This window comes from Scyliorhinus canicula, chromosome 4 (genome assembly GCF_902713615.1).
Source record: "Scyliorhinus canicula chromosome 4, sScyCan1.1, whole genome shotgun sequence".
NCBI lineage: Eukaryota > Metazoa > Chordata > Chondrichthyes > Carcharhiniformes > Scyliorhinidae > Scyliorhinus > Scyliorhinus canicula.
The window spans coordinates 5,120,816-5,144,105 of record NC_052149.1 but is presented as its reverse complement, the minus strand read 5'-3'; the positions used below and the strand labels follow the sequence as shown (position 1 = coordinate 5,144,105).

At 52.3% G+C, this 23,290-nt stretch overlaps 1 protein-coding gene across 8 annotated transcripts in view; it reads right to left on the bottom strand.

Moving 5' to 3' along the window:
* Window positions 1–10,549: 10,549 nt before the first annotated feature.
* The window catches only part of LOC119964317 (collagen alpha-1(I) chain-like), a 57,189-nt gene continuing 44,448 nt past the window's right edge, over window positions 10,550–23,290 (bottom strand). For all 8 annotated transcript variants that reach the window (XM_038793607.1, XM_038793612.1, XM_038793613.1 and 5 more), the window contains 2 exons: window positions 12,840–12,964; window positions 10,550–10,821 (listed from right to left, as the gene is read on the bottom strand). In XM_038793607.1, the coding sequence (XP_038649535.1) occupies window positions 10,736–10,821; window positions 12,840–12,964 (211 nt within the window). In that variant the 3' untranslated portion in view covers window positions 10,550–10,735. The remainder of the gene's footprint in view (window positions 10,822–12,839; window positions 12,965–23,290) is intronic.

Below are 23,290 nucleotides of genomic sequence, written 5' to 3'. Positions count from 1 at the left end.
ATGGTCAGAATACAAGTAGCGCCGTGTCTCCATGGTCAGAATACAAGTAGCCGTGTCTCCATGGTCAGAATACAAGTAGCCGTGTCTCCATGGTCAGAATACAAGTAGCCGTGTCTCCATGGTCAGGATACAAGTAGCCGTGTCTCCATGGTCAGAATACAAGTAGCGCTGTGTCACCATGGTCAGAATACAAGTAGCGCTGTGTGTCCATTGTCAGAATACAAGTAGCCGTGTCTCCATGGTCAGAATACAAGTAGCCGTGTCTCCATGGTCAGAATACAAGTAGCCGTGTCTCTATGGTCAGAATACAAGTAGCCGTGTCTCCATGGTCAGAATACAAGTAGCGCCGTGTCTCCATGGTCAGAATACAAGTAGCCGTGTCTCCATGGTCAGAATACAAGTAGCCGTGTCTCCATGGTCAGAATACAAGTAGCCGTGTCTCCATGGTCAGAATACAAGTAGCCGTGTCTCCAGCGTCAGAATACAAGTAGCCGTGTCTCCATGGTCAGAATACAAGTAGCCGTGTCTCCATGGTCAGAATACAAGTAGCCGTGTTTCCATGGTCAGAATACAAGTAGCGCTGTGTGACCATGGTCAGAATACAAGTAGCCGTGTCTCCATGGTCAGAATACAAGTAGCCGTGTCTCCATGGTCAGAATACAAGTAGCCGTGTCTCCATGGTCAGAATACAAGTAGCCGTGTCTCCATGGTCAGAATACAAGTAGCCGTGTCTCCATGGTCAGAATACAAGTAGCCGTGTCTCCATGGTCAGAATACAAGTAGCCGTGTCTCCATGGTCAGAATACAAGTAGCCGTGTTTCCATGGTCAGAATACAAGTAGCTCTGTGTCACCATGGTCAGAATACAAGTAGCCGTGTCTCCATGGTCAGAATACAAGTAGCCGTGTCTCCATGGTCAGAATACAAGTAGCCGTGTCTCCAGCGTCAGAATATAAGTAGCGTAGTGTCTCCATGGTCAGAATACAAGTAGCGCCGTGTCTCCATGGTCAGAATACAAGTAGCCGTGTCTCCATGGTCAGAATACAAGTAGCCGTGTTTCCATGGTCAGAATACAAGTAGCGTTGTGTCTTCATGGTCAGAATACAAGTAGCCGTGTCTCCATGGTCAGAATACAAGTAGCCGTGTTTCCATGGTCAGAATACAAGTAGCGTTGTGTCTTCATGGTCAGAATACAAGTAGCCGTGTCTCCATGGTCAGAATACAAGTAGCGCTGTGTTTCCATGGTCAGAATACAAGTAGCCGTGTCTCCATGGTCAGAATACAAGTAGCGTTGTGTCTCCATGGTCAGAATACAAGTAGTCGTGTCTCCATGGTCAGAATACAAGTAGCGCTGTGTGACCATGGTCAGAATACAAGTAGCCGTGTCTCCATGGTCAGAATACAAGTAGCCGTGTCTCCATGGTCAGAATACAAGTAGCCGTGTCTCCATGGTCAGAATACAAGTAGCAGTGTCTCCATGGTCAGAATACAAGTAGCCGTGTCTCCATGGTCAGAATACAAGTAGCCGTGTCTCCATGGTCAGAATACAAGTAGCGCCGTGTCTCCATGGTCAGAATACAAGTAGCGCCGTGTCTCCATGGTCAGAATACAAGTAGCCGTGTCTCCATGGTCAGAATACAAGTAGCGCTGTGTGACCATGGTCAGAATACAAGTAGCGCCGTGTCTCCATGGTCAGAATACAAGTAGCCGTGTCTCCATGGTCAGAATACAAGTAGCCGTGTCTCCATGGTCAGAATACAAGTAGCCGTGTCTCCATGGTCAGAATACAAGTAGCCATGTCTCCATGGTCAGAATACAAGTAGCCGTGTCTCCATGGTCAGAATACAAGTAGCCGTGTCTCCAGCGTCAGAATACAAGTAGCCGTGTCTCCATGGTCAGAATACAAGTAGCCGTGTCTCCATGGTCAGAATACAAGTAGCCGTGTCTCCATGGTCAGAATACAAGTAGCCGTGTCTCCATGGTCAGAATACAAGTAGCCGTGTCTCCATGGTCAGAATACAAGTAGCCGTGTCTCTATGGTCAGAATACAAGTAGCCGTGTCTCTATGGTCAGAATACAAGTAGCCGTGTCTCCATGGTCAGAATACAAGTAGCCGTGTCTCCATGGTCAGAATACAAGTAGCCGTGTCTCCATGGTCAGAATACAAGTAGCCGTGTCTCTATGGTCAGAATACAAGTAGCCGTGTCTCCATGGTCAGAATACAAGTAGCCGTGTCTCCATGGTCAGAATACAAGTAGCCGTGTCTCCATGGTCAGAATACAAGTAGCCGTGTCTCCAGCGTCAGAATACAAGTAGCCGTGTCTCCATGGTCAGAATACAAGTAGCTGTGTCTCCAGCGTCAGAATACAAGTAGCCGTGTCTCCAGCTTCAGAATACAAGTAGCCGTGTCTCCAGCGTCAGAATACAAGTAGCCGTGTCTCCATGGTCAGAATACAAGTAGCCGTGTCCCCATGGTCAGAATACAAGTAGCCGTGTCTCCATGGTCAGAATACAAGTAGCCGTGTCTCCATGGTCAGAATACAAGTAGCGCTGTGTGTCCATTGTCAGAATACAAGTAGCTCTGTGTCTCCATGGTCAGAATACAAGTAGCCGTGTCTCCATGGTCAGAATACAAGTAGCGCCGTGTCTCCATGGTCAGAATACAAGTAGCCGTGTCTCCATGGTCAGAATACAAGTAGCCGTGTCTCCATGGTCAGAATACAAGTAGCCGTGTCTCCATGGTCAGAATACAAGTAGCCGTGTCTCCATGGTCAGAATACAAGTAGCCGTGTCTCCATGGTCAGAATACAAGTAGCCGTGTCTCCATGGTCAGAATACAAGTAGCCGTGTCTCCATGGTCAGAATACAAGTAGCGCTGTGTCACCATGGTCAGAATACAAGTAGCCGTGTCTCCATGGTCAGAATACAAGTAGCGCTGTGTGACCATGGTCAGAATACAAGTAGCGCCGTGTCTCCACGGTCAGAATACAAGTAGCCGTGTCTCCATGGTCAGAATACAAGTAGCCGTGTCTCCACGGTCAGAATACAAGTAGCGCCGTGTCTCCATGGTCAGAATACAAGTAGCCGTGTCTCCATGGTCAGAATACAAGTAGCGCTGTGTGACCATGGTCAGAATACAAGTAGCCGTGTCTCCATGGTCAGAATACAAGTAGCCGTGTCTCCATGGTCAGAATACAAGTAGCCGTGTCTCCAGCGTCAGAATACAAGTAGCCGTGTCTCCATGGTCAGAATACAAGTAGCGCTATGTCTCCAGCGTCAGAATACAAGTAGCCGTGTCTCCATGGTCAGAATACAAGTAGCCGTGTCTCCATGGTCAGAATACAAGTAGCCGTGTTTCCATGGTCAGAATACAAGTAGCGCCGTGTCTCCATGGTCAGAATACAAGTAGCGCCGTGTCTCCATGGTCAGAATACAAGTAGCCGTGTCTCCATGGTCAGAATACAAGCAGCCGTGTCTCCATGGTCAGAATACAAGTAGCCGTGTCTCCATGGTCAGAATACAAGTAGCCGTGTCTCCAGCGTCAGAATACAAGTAGCCGTGTCTCCAGCTTCAGAATACAAGTAGCCGCGTCCCCATGGTCAGAATACAAGTAGCCGTGTCTCCATGGTCAGAATACAAGTAGCCGTGTCTCCATGGTCAGAATACAAGTAGCCGTGTCTCCATGGTCAGAATACAAGTAGCCGTGTCTCCATGGTCAGAATACAAGTAGCTGTGTCTCCATGGTCAGAATACAAGTAGCCGTGTCACCATGGTCAGAATACAAGTAGCCGTGTCTCCATGGTCAGAATACAAGTAGCCGTGTCTCCATGGTCAGAATACAAGTAGCCGTGTCTCCATGGTCAGAATACAAGTAGCGGTGTCTCCATGGTCAGAATACAAGTAGCCGTGTCTCCATGGTCAGAATACAAGTAGCCGTGTCTCCATGGTCAGAATACAAGTAGCCGTGTCTCCATGGTCAGAATACAAGTAGCCGTGTCTCCATGGTCAGAATACAAGTAGCCGTGTCTCCATGGTCAGAATACATGTAGCGCTGTGTGACCAGCGTCAGAATACAAGTAGCCGTGTCTCCATGGTCAGAATACAAGTAGCCGTGTCTCTATGGTCAGAATACAAGTAGCCGTGTCTCCATGGTCAGTATACAAGTAGCCGTGTCTCCATGGTCAGAATACAAGTAGCCGTGTCTCCATGGTCAGAATACAAGTAGCTGTGTCACCATGGTCAGAATACAAGTAGCCGTGTCTCCAGCGTCAGAATACAAGTAGCGCCGTGTCTCCATGGTCAGAATACAAGTAGCCGTGTCTCCATGGTCAGAATACATGTAGCTCTGTGTCCCCATGGTCAGAATACAAGTAGCCGTGTCTCCATGGTCAGAATACAAGTAGCCGTGTCTCCAGCGTCAGAATACAAGTAGCCGTGTCTCCAGCGTCAGAATACAAGTAGCCGTGTCACCATGGTCAGAATACAAGTAGCCGTGTCTCCAGCGTCAGAATACAAGTAGCCGTGTCTCCATGGTCAGAATACAAGTAGCGCTGTGTCTCCAGCGTCAGAATACAAGCAGCCGTGTCTCCAGCGTCAGAATACAAGTAGCCGTGTCTCCATGGTCAGAATACAAGTAGCCGTGTCTCTATGGTCAGAATACAAGTAGCCGTGTCTCCATGGTCAGAATACAAGTAGCCGTGTCTCCATGGTCAGAATACAAGTAGCCGTGTCTCCAGCGTCAGAATACAAGTAGCCGTGTCTCCATGGTCAGAATACAAGTAGCGCTGTGTCACCATGGTCAGAATACACGTAGCCGTGTCTCCATGGTCAGAATACAAGTAGCCGTGTCTCCATGGTCAGAATACAAGTAGCCGTGTCTCCATGGTCAGAATACAAGTAGCCGTGTCTCTATGGTCAGAATACAAGTAGCCGTGTCTCCATGGTCAGTATACAAGTAGCTCTGTGTCACCATGGTCAGAATACAAGTAGCCGTGTCTCCAGCGTCAGAATACAAGTAGCCGTGTCTCCATGGTCAGAATACATGTAGCTCTGTGTCCCCATGGTCAGAATACAAGTAGCCGTGTCTCCATGGTCAGAATACAAGTAGCCGTGTCTCCAGCTTCAGAATACAAGTAGCCGTGTCTCCATGGTCAGAATACAAGTAGCGCCGTGTCTCCAGCTTCAGAATACAAGTAGCCGTGTCTCTATGGTCAGAATACAAGTAGCTGTGTCTCCAGCGTCAGAATACAAGTAGCCGTGTCTCTATGGTCAGAATACAAGTAGCTGTGTCTCCAGCTTCAGAATACAAGTAGCCGTGTTTCCATGGTCAGAATACAAGTAGCCGTGTCTCCAGCGTCAGAATCAAGTAGCCGTGTCTCCATGGTCAGAATACAAGTAGCCGTGTCTCCATGGTCAGAATACAAGTAGCCGTGTCTCCATGGTCAGAATACAAGTAGCCGTGTCTCCAGCGTCAGAATACAAGTAGCGTTGTGTCTCCATGGTCAGAATACAAGTAGCCATGTCTCCATGGTCAGAATACAAGTAGCCGTGTCCCCATGGTCAGAATACAAGTAGCTCTGTGTCTCTATGGTCAGAATACAAGTAGCCGTGTCTCCATGGTCAGAATACAAGTAGCCGTGTCTCCATGGTCAGAATACAAGTAGCCGTGTCTCCATGGTCAGAATACAAGTAGCCGTGTCTCCATGGTCAGAATACAAGTAGCCGTGTCTCCATGGTCAGAATACAAGTAGCCGTGTCTCCATGGTCAGAATACAAGTAGCCGTGTCTCCATGGTCAGAATACAAGTAGCCGTGTCTCCAGCGTCAGAATACAAGTAGCCGTGTCTCCATGGTCAGAATACAAGTAGCCGTGTCTCCATGGTCAGAATACAAGTAGCTGTGTCTCCATGGTCAGAATACAAGTAGCCATGTCTCCAGCTTCAGAATACAAGTAGCCGTGTCTCCATGGTCAGAATACAAGTAGCCGTGTCTCCATGGTCAGAATACAAGTAGCCATGTCTCCAGCTTCAGAATACAAGTAGCTGTGTCTCCATGGTCAGAATACAAGTAGCCGTGTCTCCATGGTCAGAATACAAGTAGCTCTGTGTCCCCATGGTCAGAATACAAGTAGCCGTGTCTCCATGGTCAGAATACAAGTAGCCGTGTTCTCATGGTCAGAATACAAGTAGCCGTGTCTCCAGCGTCAGAATACAAGTAGCTCTGTGTCTCCATGGTCAGAATACAAGTAGCCGTGTCTCCATGGTCAGAATACAAGTAGCCGTGTCTCCAGCGTCAGAATACAAGTAGCCGTGTCTCCATGGTCAGAATACAAGTAGCCGTGTCTCCATGGTCAGAATACAAGTAGCCGTGTCTCCATGGTCAGAATACAAGTAGCGCTCTGTCTCCATGGTCACAATACAAGTAGCCGTGTCTCCATGGTCAGAATACAAAGTGAAGAAAGAAAGATATTAAATAAGAAACCGAAACAGGAAGAAAGATCAGATGCTGGATTCTCCGCACCTTGACGCTGAAATGACGCCTGGCGCCGGGGCGGAGAATCCAGTTTCACGCATGGAATTGGGACCGGCGGCGGTTCCACGATTCTCTGGCCCCCGAAAAGTGTCGTCCCCGATGCATTCGCCGCGTCGCGTATTCCCCACCTGCGGCCTTTGCTTGTGGCTGCCCCGCTATTCTCCCCCCTTGACCGCCCGAAGTCCCAATGGCGCGGATCTAACATGGTCCCAACGGTTCGGGAAACCCGCGGGGCGTCCGCCATGGTCGGGGACATGCCGATCGGAGGGCGGGGGGGGGGCTTCATACGGGACTGCGCCTTTATTATGCGGGCGGTCCGGGTCAGGCGGGCGGCCTATCGGGGGCACTATTTCCTCGCTCCAGCTCTGCGGGCTGAGTCCGCCATGGACCACAGTGCGGTCGCTGGAGGCCACCTTGCGCAGGCCCGGCATCTGGGGGCTGGGGGCAGGGGGGCTGGGGGCAGGGCGTGGCCATTCAGGCAGCTGGAGCCGCGCCCTCCACAGCTGCCTGCTCGCCCCCTGCAAGGTGGTGAATCTGTGGCCTTTGACGCCAGTTTTAACCACGGCGTGGGGACATAGTCCCTGAAACGGAGAAGCCAGTCCAGGAAGTCAGAGTTCATGATCTAAAATTGTTGAACTCAATGTTCGGTACAGAGACTGCCGAGTCGATCGATGAGGTGCTGCTCCTCGAGCTTCTTCGGAATGTTGTCATAGGCTAAGGGCAGCAAGGTCAGGGTGGCAGCAAGGTCAGAGTGGCAGCAAGGTCAGGGCGGCAGCAAGGTCAGAGTGGCAGCAAGGTCAGGGTGGCAGCAAGGTCAGGGTGGGAGCAAGGTCAGGGCGGCAGCAAGGTCAGGGTGGCAGCAAGGTCAGGGTGGCAGCAAGGTCAGGGTGGCAGCAAGGTCAGGGTGGCAGCAAGGTCAGAGTGGCAGCAAGGTCAGAGTGGCAGCATGGTCAGAGTGGCAGCAAGGTCAGAGTGGCTGGTCAGGGTGGCAGCAAGGTCAGGGTGGCAGCAAGGTCAGAGTGGCAGCAAGGTCAGGGTGGCAGCAAGGTCAGGGTGGCAGCAAGGTCAGGGTGGCAGCAAGGTCAGGGTGGCAGAAAGGCCAGGGTGGCAGGAAGGTCAGGGTGGCAGGAAGGTCAGGGTAGCAGTAAGGTGGAGAATCAACGTGACAGGCAACAGGAAGGCCAGTGGAGGTATTCACAAAGTGGTGCATTTGGCTGCTCCAACGCAGAGCAAATCAGTGAATACAGCCGATCAGATTGAAGTCCAAGTAAATCGCTGCTTCACTTGGAAGTGTTTGGATGGTGAGAGAGGTCAAAGGGCAGGTGGGCAGCGTGATAGCACAGGGGTTAGCACTGTTGCTTCACAGCACCACGATTCCCAGCTCGGGTCACTGTCTGTGCGGAGTCTGCACGTTCCCCCCGGGTTCCTCCCACAAGTCCCGAAAGACGTGCTCGTTAGGTGAATTGGACATTCTGAATTCTCCCTCTGTGTACCCGAACAGGCGCCGGAGTGTGGTGACTGGGGGCTTTTCACAGTAACTTCACTGCAGTGTAAATGTAAGCCTACTAGTGACACTAATAAATATTATTATTATTATTAAGTGTTGCATCTCCTGCACTTGCACAGAAAAGGGGAGGGGAGTGACTGAGGAGTGGTCCAGGATGTTAATGAGGGAACGGTACCTTTGGAATGCTGAAAGGGAAGAAGGCAGCAGCATCCTGTTGGAGGTGGTGGAAATAGTGGAGGATCCAGCTCTTGGTTTGTTGCATTGTAGATAGCAGATCAGGAACATATCAGCCATGATAGAATGGCGGAGCAGACTCGATGGGCCGAATGGGCTAATTCTGCTTCAGAACCAAGGATGATGCATTGGATCAGGTAGAATGCGAGGGCGAGAGGAATCGTATTAAATGTGTTACAGCACTAGGATTGCTTGCTCGATGACCAGGCACACCTGAAACATAACCCTTTTTATATAATGATGTTTAAACAGAAATTAAAATCTACTTAAGAGTTAAAAAAAATGGAGTGAAGCTCCTGACATCAATATATCACAGCTGTGGCAGATGTTGCATTGCAACACATCCCAAAATAAAATCTGGACAAGATTGCTATTGATGCGGGCGTTACTGTTGGACGGTTGTTATTGCTGATGTTTTGTGTTGACGTCCGTTGCCTCACATTGAGTGGTGGTAGTGTGATTGCCAAGACAGAATTTCTGGACCTCAATCTTTCTCGTGCCCTCGGGAGTGGCTGAAGAAATTGCTGCTTTGTTTAACGTTTGTCTATGCCCGCCTCCCATCTTCCATAAACATCAACACATCTGAAACTCGGTGGTCCAAATCCTGACTGGCACCGAGCCCAGTGCACCCCCCCCCCCCCCCCCCCCCGCGCTCACTGACCCAGATCAGCTTCCAGTCTGACAACCCCTCATTTCAAATTCTCATTGTCATCAGATCCCTCCACAACCTTCTCTCTGATCCTATCTCCGCCACAACTCCTCTAACTCTGCACTCGCGTGAAAGTCTGATTTTCATTCATTCAGAGAATGGCTACCGCACCGAAGGAGGCCATTTGGCCTCTCGCACCTGTGCTGGCCCCTCGGAAGGAACAATGCGCCGAGCGTCACTCCCCTGCCTTTTCCCCAGGGCCCTGCAAATGTTTTACTTTTCAGATAATGATCTAATTCTCTTTTAAATGCCTCAATAGAATATAAACGGAAGGATATAATGTTGGAATTGTGTCCAGTCCTGGTCACCACATTACAGGAAGGAGGTTATTGCTCTGGAGAGAGGGCAGAGGAGGTTTACAAGGCCGAGGCTGGAAAAGTGTAGCTACGAGGAGAGATTGGAGAGGTTGTGGTTATTTTCATTAGAACGAAGAGGGCTGAGGGGCGTCTTGAGTGAGGTGTACAAAATTATGAGGGGAGGAGATAGGGTGGGCAGGATAAAATTGTTTCCCTAGGTGGAGAATTCTGGAACCAGTGGACATAGATTCAGGATGACTGGCTGAAGGTGGAGAGGGGACACGAGGAAGAACTTTTTTTACACAGAGGGTAGTGGGATTCTGGAATTCGCTGCCCGAGTTGGTGGTGGAGGCAGAGACCCTAAACTCTTTTAAAAAGTACCTGGATCTGCACCTTCAGTGCTGTAAGCTATGGATCGGGGGCGGGAGGGTGGGATTAGAAAGGGCACCTGGGTGTACTCGGGCTGACATGGACAAGATGGGCCGAATGGCCTCTGTGTGTGCTGTAGCTTTTCTATAATTCTAACTGAACCTGCCCCTACCATGCTCTTAGGCAACACATTCTCAACCCTAACCACTCGCTGTGTGAAAACATTTCTCCTCATGTCCCCATTGCTTCCTTTGCCAATCAACTTACTTCCGCGCCCTCGCATTCTCAAATCCTCCCGCCAGTGGGAACGGTTTCTCCCCATCTACTCTATCCAGACCCTTAATGATTTTGAACAGCTCCATCAAATCTCCTCTCAACCTTCTCTTCTCCAAGGGGAACGGTCCCAACTTCTCCAACTTGTCCTCGGAACTGAAGTTCCTCGTCCTTGGAATCATTCGTGTCAATCTTTTCTGCCCTCTCTCGGATTCCATCACATCCTTCCGAAAGTGCGGTGCCGAGAATTGGATGCAATACTCCAGTCGAGATTGAAATAGTGTTCACCATTGATAAATAATAATAATGATAATCGCTTATTGTCACAAGTAGGCTTCAATGAAGTGACTGTGAAAAGCCCCTAGTCGCCACATTCCGGCACCTGTTCGGGGAGGCCGGTACGGGAATTGAACCCGCGCTTGCTGGCCTTGTTCTGCATTACAAACCAGCTGTTTAGCCCACTGTGCTAAACCAGCCCCATTAGAGCAGAATGCAACAACCAGTGGGTAAAAGTGTCTGTGGACACACAGCCAGACACACTGCCCCAGGTGGTAAGAGACGAACCAGACTGCTGTTCACTGAGATGATGTGATATATTCTCCAGGGGCGGAGCGGGTGAAGGAAAAACAATATTACACAGTTAGCAAATTTAATGTTAAGAACTCATTTAAAATACAAAGATAACATTGGTGCAAAATATACTTGGATGGCATCAAATGGACGATACGCAACTATTGGAATTGGCCCCACGTAACAGTCTTATTCAGTGAAGAAAGTGTTCGCTGGCTTGAAATGTCCAGATTCTCATTGAAATTGGTTCAGGAGCCGTCCCTGATCTCGCCTTCTTCCTCCGAACTCTCGGAGGACGAGTCTGTACTGTCCTCAGAATCTTCATCTGACTCATCTGGTTTTGGTGGGGGGGGGGGGGGGGGGGGGGGGGGGGGGGGGAAATTGGATCGGGGGAATAGAAAATACACGTCATTGTGTAAACAATAAGAAAAGCTGGAGCCGACTCACTCAACAATAAGCCTCACATCTGCTGACAGACTACACTGAACAAAGTTGATAACTGGCGGCATTTGGATTCGAGTACAATCTCTGGGGTCCAAGATCTTCCGAATATTTCCTTCCCTGTCAAGTTTTGTTTAATAAACTGCTTGTGAAGTGCCTCGTGACACCATTCCCATGTTAAAGGCACTGAACAAATGCAAACGGTGCTGAGAGAGTGCCGCACTGTTGGAGGTGCGGTTTCTCACTAAATACAAAAACACTCCCCGTCTGTTCCGGTGAAAGAGGAATTTCCCATGGGAGCTGCAAGGACTTTGCTTGGTACCTGGGCACAACCTGCCACGGAACCGACAAGACCACCAAAACAAATTAAACAGCCACCCAGTCGATCCTGTAAGGTCTTGCCACGGGCGAACATGTTTCATGTCAAATGGTGACGATGGTTCAAAAAGGTTCAGCTGAATTTCTGAATATCCCTTTCTGAGAAAGGCCTGTGAGTGAGCTAAAGTTTGACCAATAGCACCAAACTTAGAATATGTTTCATAGCATTGTGGAGTGATATCAGCATCTGTGAAGGTGGTGCTTTCCAATTAATCCCACACCACCGCCTCCAAGTATTTCCAATATCTAATTTGCCTTTTGAAAGTTTTTTTAAAATAGAACATACAGTGCAGAAGGAGGCCATTCGGCCCATCGAGTCTGCACCGAACCCACTTAAACCCTCACTTCCACCCTATCCCCGTAACCCAATAACCCCGCCGAACCTTTTCTTTTGGTCACTAAGGCAATTTAGCATGGCCAATCCACCTAACCTGCTGGGTTATTCCCCACTGGGTCACTGTCTGCACGTTCTCCCCGTGTGTGCGTGGGTTTCCTCTGGGTGCTCCGGTTTCCTCCCACAGTCCAAAGATGTGCAGGTTAGGTGGACTGGCCATGATAAATTGCCCTTCGTTACCAAAAGATTTATGTTCTATGTTAACATGTCTCTCTTTTCTGGGGATAGATCTTACAGTGCAGAAGGAGGCCATTCGGCCCATCGAGTCTGCACCGGCTCCTGGAAAGAGCGCCCTACCCAAGGTCAACACCTCCACCCTATCCCCATAACCCAGTAACCCCACCCAACACTAAGGGCAATTGTGGACACTAAGGGCAATTTATCATGGCCAATCCACCTAACCTGCACATCTTTGGACTGTGGGAGGAAACTGGAGCACCCGGAGGAAACCCACGCACACACGGGGAGGATGTGCAGACTCCGCACAGACAGTGACCCAAGCCGGAATCGAACCTGGGACCCTGGAGCTGTGAAGCGATTGTGCTATCCACAATGCTACCGTGCTGCCCTAGGGTGGAGGTATGGGCTTAGGTCGGGTGCTCTTTCCAAGGGCCGGTGCAGACTCGGATGGGCCAAATGGCCTCATTCTGCACTGTAAATTCTATGATTCAGATATGATTCAGCAATAAACATTTTCGCCTTATTTACCCTTCCATGATTCGATCAAATCTCCTCTGACCCTTCTCTGCTCCAAGGAGAACAATCCCAGCTTCTCCAGTCTCTCCACATTAACTGAAGCCCCATGCTCCCATTCCAGTTAACCTCCTCCGCACCCTCTCCAAGGCCTTGACATCCTTCCCATGTGAAGTCCAGAATTGGGACACAGGTCTCCAGCTGGGGCCTACCCAGTGATTCTGATCGGTTCAGTACTTTGTTTTTTTGGCTTTTATACTCTTAAACCTTAATTTGTAAAGCCACGGTTCCCACATTTGTTTTTATACAGCTTTCTTAATTAGTCCTGTGACAAATTAGTTTGTCCTGTTTCAGTGCCCGGCTCTCTCACTTCCTGTGTCCAAAACGCTACCATTTGCATCTCAAACACAGTTCTTAAAGAGTTTTCACAAATTGAGATAACTCACCCTCGCTGAGTAAGCTGTATTCTGGAGAATTCGTTTTCAATATTATGTGCACTGTGGGATACTCAATAATCGTTTTGTGACGCAGGTTTTCTGTAAGACCTTTGCAGGAGTCCAGTTTGTGATACCTGAGGAAAACAATGTTTGCAAACACTTAATTCTAAGTTTGGAAAGTCAATTGTAATTCGTGAAAAATATATTCCCTTCTCGCAGCGTTGAGGGTTTTTTTTTGCAACAACATCTTGCACTTCTAAAGCATCTTTAAGAAGGAAACGTCCCCGAGGTGCTTCGCAGGAGAGAAGAGATAAAACCTGATACCGACGCCCGAAGAAGAAATCAAGGCACATGAAGAGGTGCAGGTTAGAAGGACCACCTTCAAGGTGAAGAGAGAAGTGGGGAGGTTTAGGAAGCTTGAGGCAAAAGATACAGAGGCGAACATTGGAGCGATTAATCACAGAATTGTTACGGTGCAGAAGGAGGCCATTCAGCCCATCATGTCTGCACCGGTTCGCTAAAAGAGCATTGTGACTTATTGCCATTCCTCTGCCTTTTCCCCACACCACTACACATTGTTTCTAATCATCTAATACCCTCTGGAATGCCTCGATTGAACCTGCCTCCACCACACTCCCAGGCCGTGCATCCCAGACCCCAACCATTCAGTGTGAAAAACAAACAAACCCGTTGGACTTTAACCTGGTGTTGTAAAACTCCTTACTGTGCCCACCCCAGTCCAACGCCGGCGTCTCCACATCAAAAAGTTTTTTTAACCTCATGTTTGCTTTTTTTTGCAAATCACTTTTACATCTGTGCCCTCCTGTTCTTGATCCTTTTACGAACAGGAACAGTTTCTCCCCGTCTACTCTGTCCAGCCCCCTCAGGATTTTGAACATCTCGATCAAATCTCCTCTGAGCCTTCCTTTCTCCAAGGGGAACCGTCCCAACCTCTCCAATCTATCCTCATAATTAAAATTTCTCACCCCTGGAACCATTCTTGTAAACCTCTTCTGCTCTCTCTCCAGTGTGTTCACATCCTTCCTATAGTGTGGCGCCCAGAACTGTCCACAATATGCCAGCTGAGATCGAGTGTCTTGTGGACGTGGAGAGGATGTTTCCACTTGTAGGATAAACTAGAAGCAGAGGGCACAATCTTAGACTAAAGGGATGATCCTTTAGAACAGAGATGAGGAGGAATTTCTTCAGCCAGAGGGTGGTGAATCTGTGGAACTCTTTGCCGCAGAAGGCTGTGGAGGCCAAATCACTGAGTGTCTTTAAGACAGAGATAGATAGGTTCTTGATTAATAAGGGGATCAGGGGTTATGGGGAAAAAAACAGGGGATTGGGGATGAGAAAAATATCAGCCATGATTGAATGGCGGAGCAGACTCGATGGGCCGAGTGGCCCAATTCTGTTCCTATGTCTTATAGTCTTATGATACACGATGAACATACCCTCTCTGGTTTTCATTTTAACGCCTCAATGAAATGAAATGAAAATCACTTATTGTCACAAGTAGGCTTCAAATGAAGTTACTGTGAAAAGCCCCTAGTCGCCACATTCCAGCGCCTGTTCGGGGAGGCTGGTACGGGAATTGAACCGTGCTGCTGGCCTGCCTTGGTCTGCTTTCAAAGCCAGCGATTTAGCCCTGTGCAAGCAAGCCCTGGTGTTTTGTTTTAAAAACATGGTCTGATTAATCTGCGTCACTGTTGATAATGTTCCTTTACTGAGGGATCTCGGTACCCCTTGATCCTCTCATTCTCCCATCCATCCTGTTTAGGCTCTTCTTTAGCTCAGTTGGCTGGACGACTGGTTTGTGAGGCGGAACGAGGCCAGCAGCGCGGGTTCAATCCCCGTCCCGGCTTGAGGTTATTCCTGAAGGCCCTGCCTTCTCAACCTTGCCCCTCGCCCGAGGCGTGGTGACCTTCCGGTTAAATCATCACCAGTCAGTTGTCAGACCTATGGCGACTTTCACTATCGGCGGCAGTACCGTGGCCTCTGTAATTTTACATCACAATTTGAAACAATCAAAGGACCAGAATTTGAATAATCAGAAATTTGATCCTTAATGAATAAAGTATTAGCAACCAGACAACTGAAGCATCTGGAACGCTTGTCTGCCATCACAATACTTTCAATTATGGGAACCAGTTTGGGGGGGGGGGCCGACAGAATGAGCTTCCCTAAGCCCACTGCATGGAACGCCCCTCAATCTGTACGTCAGCATCGTGCGTCACACAGAAAATCTTTCCTGGTATTTTAATTGACTAAAGTCTAATCGTGGAAACTCCCTGACCACATAACAAAAAAAAAGCAAAAATTGGAAACAGTCATCTTGTCACCGTTCAAGAAAGTCAAAGCCGCTTTCTGTACAGTTGCCACTGATCTGATTGGGAGTCTGTTGCACATCTGCTTCGAATATCCCTGTGCTGTAACTGCGAGCTGTGATCTAGATAAATGCCATCCTCTTAATAAACATCAGACTACCAACAATGGGACTATAAATGTAAAGACACTTCTCTCATGGAACAAAAATGTGCAGGCGTTTTGAGGACGAGAGAAAAGATCTAAAATGACCAAGTCAATGGAAGAGATAAAGCAATTGGAAATATGTGTTGAGGATTTCAGAACTTGTGGCCTGTTATAGCTTGGGACAAATCAATGTCACCTCCGGAGTGCGCTGCTAGCTGATGGTGGCATTTGATTCTCCACCTCGCCTGAATCAGGCTTCAGGAAGGCACAGGTTGCATCATAAGAGAAGGCAAGTGGGATTGGATGGGGGTGGGGGGGTCCACCTTTATTGCCCATCCCTAGTCGCTCTGGCCATTGCAAAGGACGGCTCAAAATCAACCACATCGCTGTGGGTCTGGAGTCACATGGAAGTCAGACCGGGGTAAGGACGGCAGATTTCCTTCCCCGAAGGACTGCAGTGAACCAGATGTGTTTTTCTCACAATTTGACGTTATGTTTACCAATATAACATAAGAACTAGGAGCAGGAGTAGGCCATCTGGCCCCTCGAGCCTGCTCCGCCATTCAATGAGATCATGGCTGATCTTTTGTGGACTCAGCTCCACTTTCCGGCCCGAACACCATAACCCTTAATCCCTTTATTCTTCAAAAAACTATCTATCTTTATCTTAAAAACATTTAATGAAGGAGCCTCAACTGCTTCACTGGGCAGGAAATTCCATAGATTCACAACCCTTTGGGTGAAGAAGTTCCTCCTAAACTCAGTCCTAAATCTACTTCCCCTTATTTTGAGGCTATGCCCCCTAGTTCTGCTTTCACCCGCCAGTGGAAACAACCTGCCCGCATCTATCCTATCTATTCCCGTCATAATTTTATATGTTTCTATAAGATCCCCCCTCATCCTTCTAAATTCCAACGAGTACAGTCCCAGTCTACTCAACCTCTCCTCATAATCCAACCCCTTCAGCTCTGGGATTAACCTAGTGGAGATGGGATTTAAGCCCACATCATTCTGACTCATAGAATTTACAGTGCAGGAGGCCATTCAGCCCATCGAGTCTGCACCAGCTCTTTGAAAGAGCACCCTGCCCAAGCCCACACCTCCACCCTTTCCCCATAACCCAGTAATCCCACCCAACAGTAAGAGCAATTTTGAACATTAAGGCCAGTCCACCTAACCTGTACATCTTTGGGCTGTGGGAGGAAACCGGAGCACCCGGAAGAAACCCACGCACACATGGGGAGAACGTGCAGACTCCGCACAGACAATGAACCAAGCCGGGAATCGAACCTGGATCCCTGGAGGTCTGAAGCAATTGTGCTAACCACCATGCTACTGTGCTGCGACTCAGCGACGAGATTGCTTTAGATTGAGCCAAAGCTGACAAATCACACTGTGCAACCAGGCAAATGTATATGAAGCATGGCTTGTATTCAACGGGAGTATTGAGCCCAGTCCCGAATGCCAGGCTTGAGGAAGGATGAGAAATCATCAGAGGGGAGGCAGAAAAGGTCCATCAGAACGTTTCCAAGATCTTCAGTTCCGTGGATACATTGGAGAAGATGGGACTCTGCTCCTCAGAGAGGTTTGAGTGGAGGTCGGGCAGAGCGACACAAACCCACGAGGGACCCGGATAGGGTGGTTCAGGAAGACTGGTTGGGTTCTCCACCTCTCTCTGATTTGGCTGGGCGGAGGGGGAGCTGGGAGGGAAGTACTGGTCATTCTGAACGCGAGGTTGCTCTTCTCCTGCCCGCCAATTTCATAAGCAGAATGTCAAATTCCCGTCAGCGGGTTTGTAGGTGGGGCGTGGCCATTCGATTTCCCAGTTGGCCTTCCCGCTGGGCTCCTGCAAGCTCCAACCTCTCGGAAATCGTACCGTCGGATGGTAGAGACCCAGGGTCGTCGCCGACCCCATCCCCGTACTTGCCCCAATTGAGACACTTAAGTGGCTAATTAATGACCAGTTAAAGAACGTTTCCACCCAGCGAAGGTCGGCCGGCGTGGGTCGCGAAGGTCGGCCGGCGTGGGTCGCGAAGGTCGGCCGGCGTGGGTCGCGAAGGTCGGCCGGCGTGGGTCGCGAAGGTCGGCCGGGGTGGGTCGCGAAGGTCGGCCGGGGTGGGTCGCGAAGGTCGGCCGGCGTGGGTCGCGTAGGTCGGCCGGCGTGGGTCGCGTAGGTCGGCCGGCGTGGGTCGCGTAGGTCGGCGGCGTGGGTCGCGAAGGTCGGCCGGCGTGAGTCGCGAAGGTCGGTCGGCGTGGGTCGCTCAGGTCGGGCCGACGTGGGTCACGAAGGTCGGCCGGCGTGGGTCGCGAAGGTCGGCCGGCGTGGGTCGCTCAGGTCGGCCGGCGTGGGTCGCTCAGGTCGGCCGGCGTGGGTCGCTCAGGTCGGCCGGCGTGGGTCGCTCAGGTCGGCCGGCGTGGGTCGCTCAGGTCGGCCGGCGTGGGTCGCTCAGGTCGGCCGGCGTGGGTCGCTAAGGTTGGCCGGCGTGGGTCGCTAAGGTTGGCCGGTTGGTAAAAATGGGTCCCTGGGAAAAAAGTTTGAGGAACACTGACCTGGAACACCCCAATTACGATCCCTCCACCATCAGTAGTCAGGGCGTCAGTTGTCTGCACCCTAAAGGTTCCCGAATACCCTCCCCCCAAAACCTCCAACAATCTCCCTTCCTTTGGGAATCTCCTTAAAACCCAGCTCTTTGAGCAGGGTTTTTGGTTACCTGCCCGTGTCAGTCACAGACAGGTAAATCCCCTTTCTGCAAAATGGGTCTGGGTCAAGATCATTCCGTAAGAAAAGGGATTTTCCTGAAAACCGGTTTTGTGTTTCCGCAAGGGATCGCTTCAGCCTAATCGACTGAAAACATCTCGGAAGAAGTGGACTGGCACCATTCCGGCAGCGCTGGCCGAGTTTGGGAAAGACATAAACAACCACAATCCAGTTCTAAAATAAATCTAAATTCCATTCCAAGTGACATTCTCCTGCTGCCATGCCAAGTCCATCAGCGCGTCCCCAAAATCCTGCTTAATTGGTGTGAAGCAAATTCGGGATTTACCTCGTAACAAGAAGAAACGTGGGATGTTTCATTGCATTAAAGGGTGGTATATAAATGCAAGTTAGTGTTGGTTTTGTTATATTTCCAGACATTGCTGTGAAACTTCACTAAAATCTAGACCTTGTGAATAAACTCAGAATCCTGCTCGTCCGATTTCACACACAAGCTCGATTTCCAAATTCATGTTTTACTTTGACAAAGAGGGTGAATAAATACATCAGATTGGTCCCAGGGCTGGGTCCCCTGGTCCTTGCCTTGCAGAGTGATCTGCACTGAGAAACTCCCATGGACATTGAGATGTCGATGAATGTTCTGCCACTCGAGGTAGCGATGGTTTGACTCTCTCCATGCAGCTTGCTTGCAACCCCTAGTGGCAAATTGAGCAGAATGGACAAAACTCAACCCGAATGAGGAATGAAGACAGAAAATCTCAGAAGTGGACTGTGGGTCCAGACTGTAAACACCCGTTCTTATACCGGCCGACTAACCTTGTGCGTATTCCTGAAAATCCTTTCACCAACTTTGTAGTTGTACAACAGTTGTAGTCGGCAACTTTCTGCCAACTACACTCCCCCCCCCCCCCCCCCCCCCCCCACTACTCCCCAACCATCCAAACATTAATTCCCTTTTCATTTCAAAACTCTGCCCGATATTTAATCCCTTAAACCAACACCTGAAAAGCACGTGCCCGTGATCACATATTGCTGCCTGTGGGATCTTGCTGTGCGCAAATGGGCTTCAACATTTCCAACAGTGATGATGATACGAAGAGTTCTTCATTGGCCCCGGAACGCTTGGTGACGGACCGCGGTGTGAACGGTAACTGCTCGATTTGCTTTTTATTCATTTCTGGGATGGGGAAGTGGCTGGTTAGGCCAGCAGTTATTGCCCATCCCCAATTACCCCTCAGAAGGGGCGGTGAGCGTCACGGTAGCACTAGGGTCCCAGGTTCGATTCCGGCTTGGGTCACTGTCTGTGCGGAGTCTGCACGTTCTCCCCGTGTCTGCGTGGGTTTCCTCCGGGTGCTCCGGTTTCCTCCCACGAGTCCCGAAAGACGTGCTGTTAGGTGAATTGGACATTCTGAATTCTCCCTCTGTGTACCCGAACAGGCGCCAGAATGTGGCGACTAGGGGATTTTCACAGTAACTTCATTGCAGTGTTAATGTAAGCCTACTTGTGACAATAAAGATTATATAAAAAATAATGTAGAATTAGTGCGTTTAATCACTTACTAACTCTTTCCACTTGCCTCCTGCTCACTACCGCTTCCAATCCCCCAGCCCCCCCTTCGCCACCCTCCCCCCTTCGCCGCCACCCCCCCTCGCTCGCCCTCCCCATTCGCCGCCCCCCCTTCACCACCCCCTTCGCGGCCCCCCCCTTTCGCAGCCCCTCCCTTCGCCGCCCCCCCCCTTCACCACCCCCTTCGCGGCCCCCCCCTTCGCAGCCCCTCCCTTCGCAGCCCCTCCCTTCGCCGCCCCCCTTCGCAGCCCCTCCCTTCGCCGCAGCCCCTCCCTTCGCCGCCCCCCCCCCCCTTCACCGCCCCCCCCCCTTCGCAGCCCCTCCCTTCGCCGCCCCCCCCTTCGCAGCCCCTCCCTTTGCGGCCGCCCCCCCCCCCCTCGCCGCCCTCCCCTTCGCCACCCTCCCCCCCCTTCGCGGCCCCCCCCTTCACCGCTCTCCCCTTCACCGCCCCCCCATTCACCGCCACCCCCCCTCGCTCGCCCTCCCCCTTCACCGCTCCCCCCTTCGCCGCCGCCCCCCCTTCACCGCTCTTCCCTTCGCCGCCCCCCCTTCGCGCCCCCCCCTTCGCGGCCCCCCCCTTCGTCGCCCCCCCTCCACCCTCCCCCCCTTCGCGCCCCCCCTCGCCGCCCTCCCCCCCCTTCGCGTCCCCCCCCTCACCACCCCCCCTCGCCGCCACCCCCCTCGCTCGCCCTCCCCATCGCCGCCCTCATCCTTCGCCGACCCCCCCCTTCACAGCCCCTCCCTTCGCCGCCCCCCCCTTCGCAGCCCCTCCCTTTGCGCCCCCCTTCGCCGCCGCCCCCCCCCCTGCCGCCCCCCCCCTCGCAGCCCCTCCCTTCGCCGCCCCCCCCCTTCGCGGCCCCCCCCTTTGCCGCCCTCCCCCTTCGTCGCCCCCCCCTCCACCCCCTTTGCCGCCCCCCCCTCCACCCTCCCCCCCCTTCGCCGCCCTCCCCCCCCTTTGCGGCCCCCCCCCTTCGCAGCCCCTCCCCTTCGTGGCCCCCCCTTGCCGCCCCCCCCCTTCGCCGCCCCCACCCCTTCGCCGCCCCCCCCCCTTCGCAGCCCTCCCCTTCGCGGCCCCCCCCTTCGCAGCCCCCCCCACTTCACCGCCACCCCCCCTCGCTCGCCCTCCCCATCGCCACCGCCCCCCCCTCCACCCTCCCCCATCTTCGCGGCCCCCCCCTCGCCGTCCTCCCCCCTTCGCGCCCCCCCCTCGCCGCCACCCCATATCCGCCCTCATCCTTCGCCGCCCCCCCCGCCGCCGCCCCCCTCCCCTTCGCCGCCCCCCCCGCCGCCGCCCCCCTCCCCTTCGCCGCCCTCCCCTTCGCGGCCCCCCCCTTCGCCGCCCTCCCCCCCTCGCCGCCCTCCCCCTCGCCGCCCCCCCCTCCCCGCCCCCCCTTCGCGCCCACCCCCTTCGCCCCCCCTCGCCGCCCTCCCCTTCGCCGCCCCCCCCTAGCCGCCCTCCCCTTCGCCGCCCCCCCTCGCCGCCCTCCCCTTCGCCGCCCCCCCCCTTCGCCGCCCCCCTCCTTCGTCGCCCCCCCACTTTGCGCCCCCCCCTTCATGGCCCCCCCTTCATGGCCCCCCCCTTGCCGCCCTCCCCTTCGCCGCCGCCCCCCCCTTCGCCGCCCTCCCCCTCACCGCCCCCCCCCTTCGCGGCCCCCCCCCCTTCGCGGCCCCCCCCCTCGCCGCCCCCCCTTCGCGGCCCTCCCCCTTCGCGGCCCCTCCCTTCGCGGCCCCCCCTTCGCCGCCCCCCCTTTGCGGCCCCTCCCTTCGCGGCCCCCCCTCCGCCGACCCCCCTTCGCCGCCGCCCCCCCCCCCCCGCCGAACCCCCCCCTCCGCCGCCCCCCCTTCGCCGCCCCCCCCCCGCCGCCCCCCCCCTTCGCGGCCCCTCCCTTCGCGGCCCCCCCTTCGCCGCCTCCCCCCCTCACCCCCCCCCCCACCTCACCCCCCCCCCCCTTCGCCGCCCCCCCGCCCCCCTCTTCGCCGCCCTCCTGCTTGCTGAAACCGGGGCTCCAGAGAGAGACAACAAGAGGGAGGGAGTATCCGTGGGAGCAAGAGGGGCAGCAATAGGAGGATTAGTGAGCGGCAGAGTGGGTGAGAGGGACGGATGGTGACACATAGTGAATCCCGCTGCACTTCATAAATACCACTCCTCCCTATTTTTCAATTCCTGGATCATTCGCTCCTGATTTTATAACTGAAGGCGTTACAGCTGCGTTACAGCACCGGAATGGACCAGGAAACGCAACCTGCTGAGTTCAACAAATATTGTATTCCATTCACAGGAAGCTTCTTGAAGAATCTCACAATCACTGAGTCACAGAATTGTTACGGGGCAGAAGGAGGCCCACGGTGTCTGGAGCGGCTCTCCAATCGCTCATCATGACTGAGTGCTGTTCCCCTGCCTTTAACCCACACCCCTGGACACTCTCTCTATTCAAATAATCATCCAATGCCCCCTGGAATGCCTCGATTAGAGCTACCTCCATCACGTTCTCCGGTCGCGCATTCCAGACCACAACCACTCGCTGCGTGAAAGCTTTTTCTGAAATGAAATGAAAATCGCTTATTGTCACGAGTAGGCTTCAATTAAGTTACTGTGAAAAGCCCCTAGTCACCACATTCCGGTGCCTGTCCGGGGAGGCTGGTACGGGAATCGAACCGTGCTGCTGGCCTGCTTGGTCTGCTTGAAAAGCCAGCGATTTAGCCTGGTGAGCTAAACCAGCCCCTATCTCGCATTGCATCTGCTTCTTTTGCAAATCACTTTAAATCTGTGTCGCTCGTTTGTGATGGTTTTCCGAGCAAGAACAGTTTCCCCCCCTTCCACTCTGTCTTGTCCCCTCAGGATTTTGAACATCTCGATCAAACCTCCCCTTAACCTTCTTCTCTCCAAGGAGAACAGACCCAACCTCTCCAATCGATCCTCATCACTGAAGTTTTTGATGCCTGGAATCATTCTTGTGAACCTCTTCTGCCCTCTCTCCAATGTGTTCACATCCTTCTGACAGTGTGGCCCCCAGAACTGTGCACAATATTCCAGCTGGGGTCTAACTAGTGCCTTGTGTAGTTCAGCATAACCTCCTCACTCTTGTCCTCTCTGCCCTATTAATAAAGCTCAGAAGGCTCTCTGCTTTATTAACTCTTCTCTCCACCTGTCCTGACACCTTCAATGGTCTAAGTACACAAACGCCCAGGTCCCGCTCCTCCTGCATCCCCTCAAGAATGTTACCCCTTATTTTACGTGAAAATTGAGGTTGTCCAAGAGGTCAGAATTCGCGGAACACCGATACCTGGGAGGGTTGCAGTGTTGGGGAAGGTTACGGAGATAGGGAGGGACAAGGCCCTGCGAAGGACCTGAAAACAAGATTGGAGAATTTTACAATCGAGATGTTGCCAGTCAATGGCGGTCACTGGAGATTCAACCAGATGACCTGTGGCCAGATCAGTCTCCGCCACAGCTAACGCACAAAGAGCAAAGACAAATAGAACAGCTCTTTTGAACTCCTTTGATTTTTCTTCTCCCAGTTTCTCATTGATTGATCACAGGCACACACGGAAAAAGAGGTTGCCATTCGGCCCATTGCTCTTGCACTGGGTCCGTGAAAGAGGAGTCATACATCCACCCGTTTTTGTCCGTAACCCTGCAAAAAACAGAGCTCAAGTAGTATCCACTTCCAAGTGCTCAACTGACGTAATAAGATGCTTTCT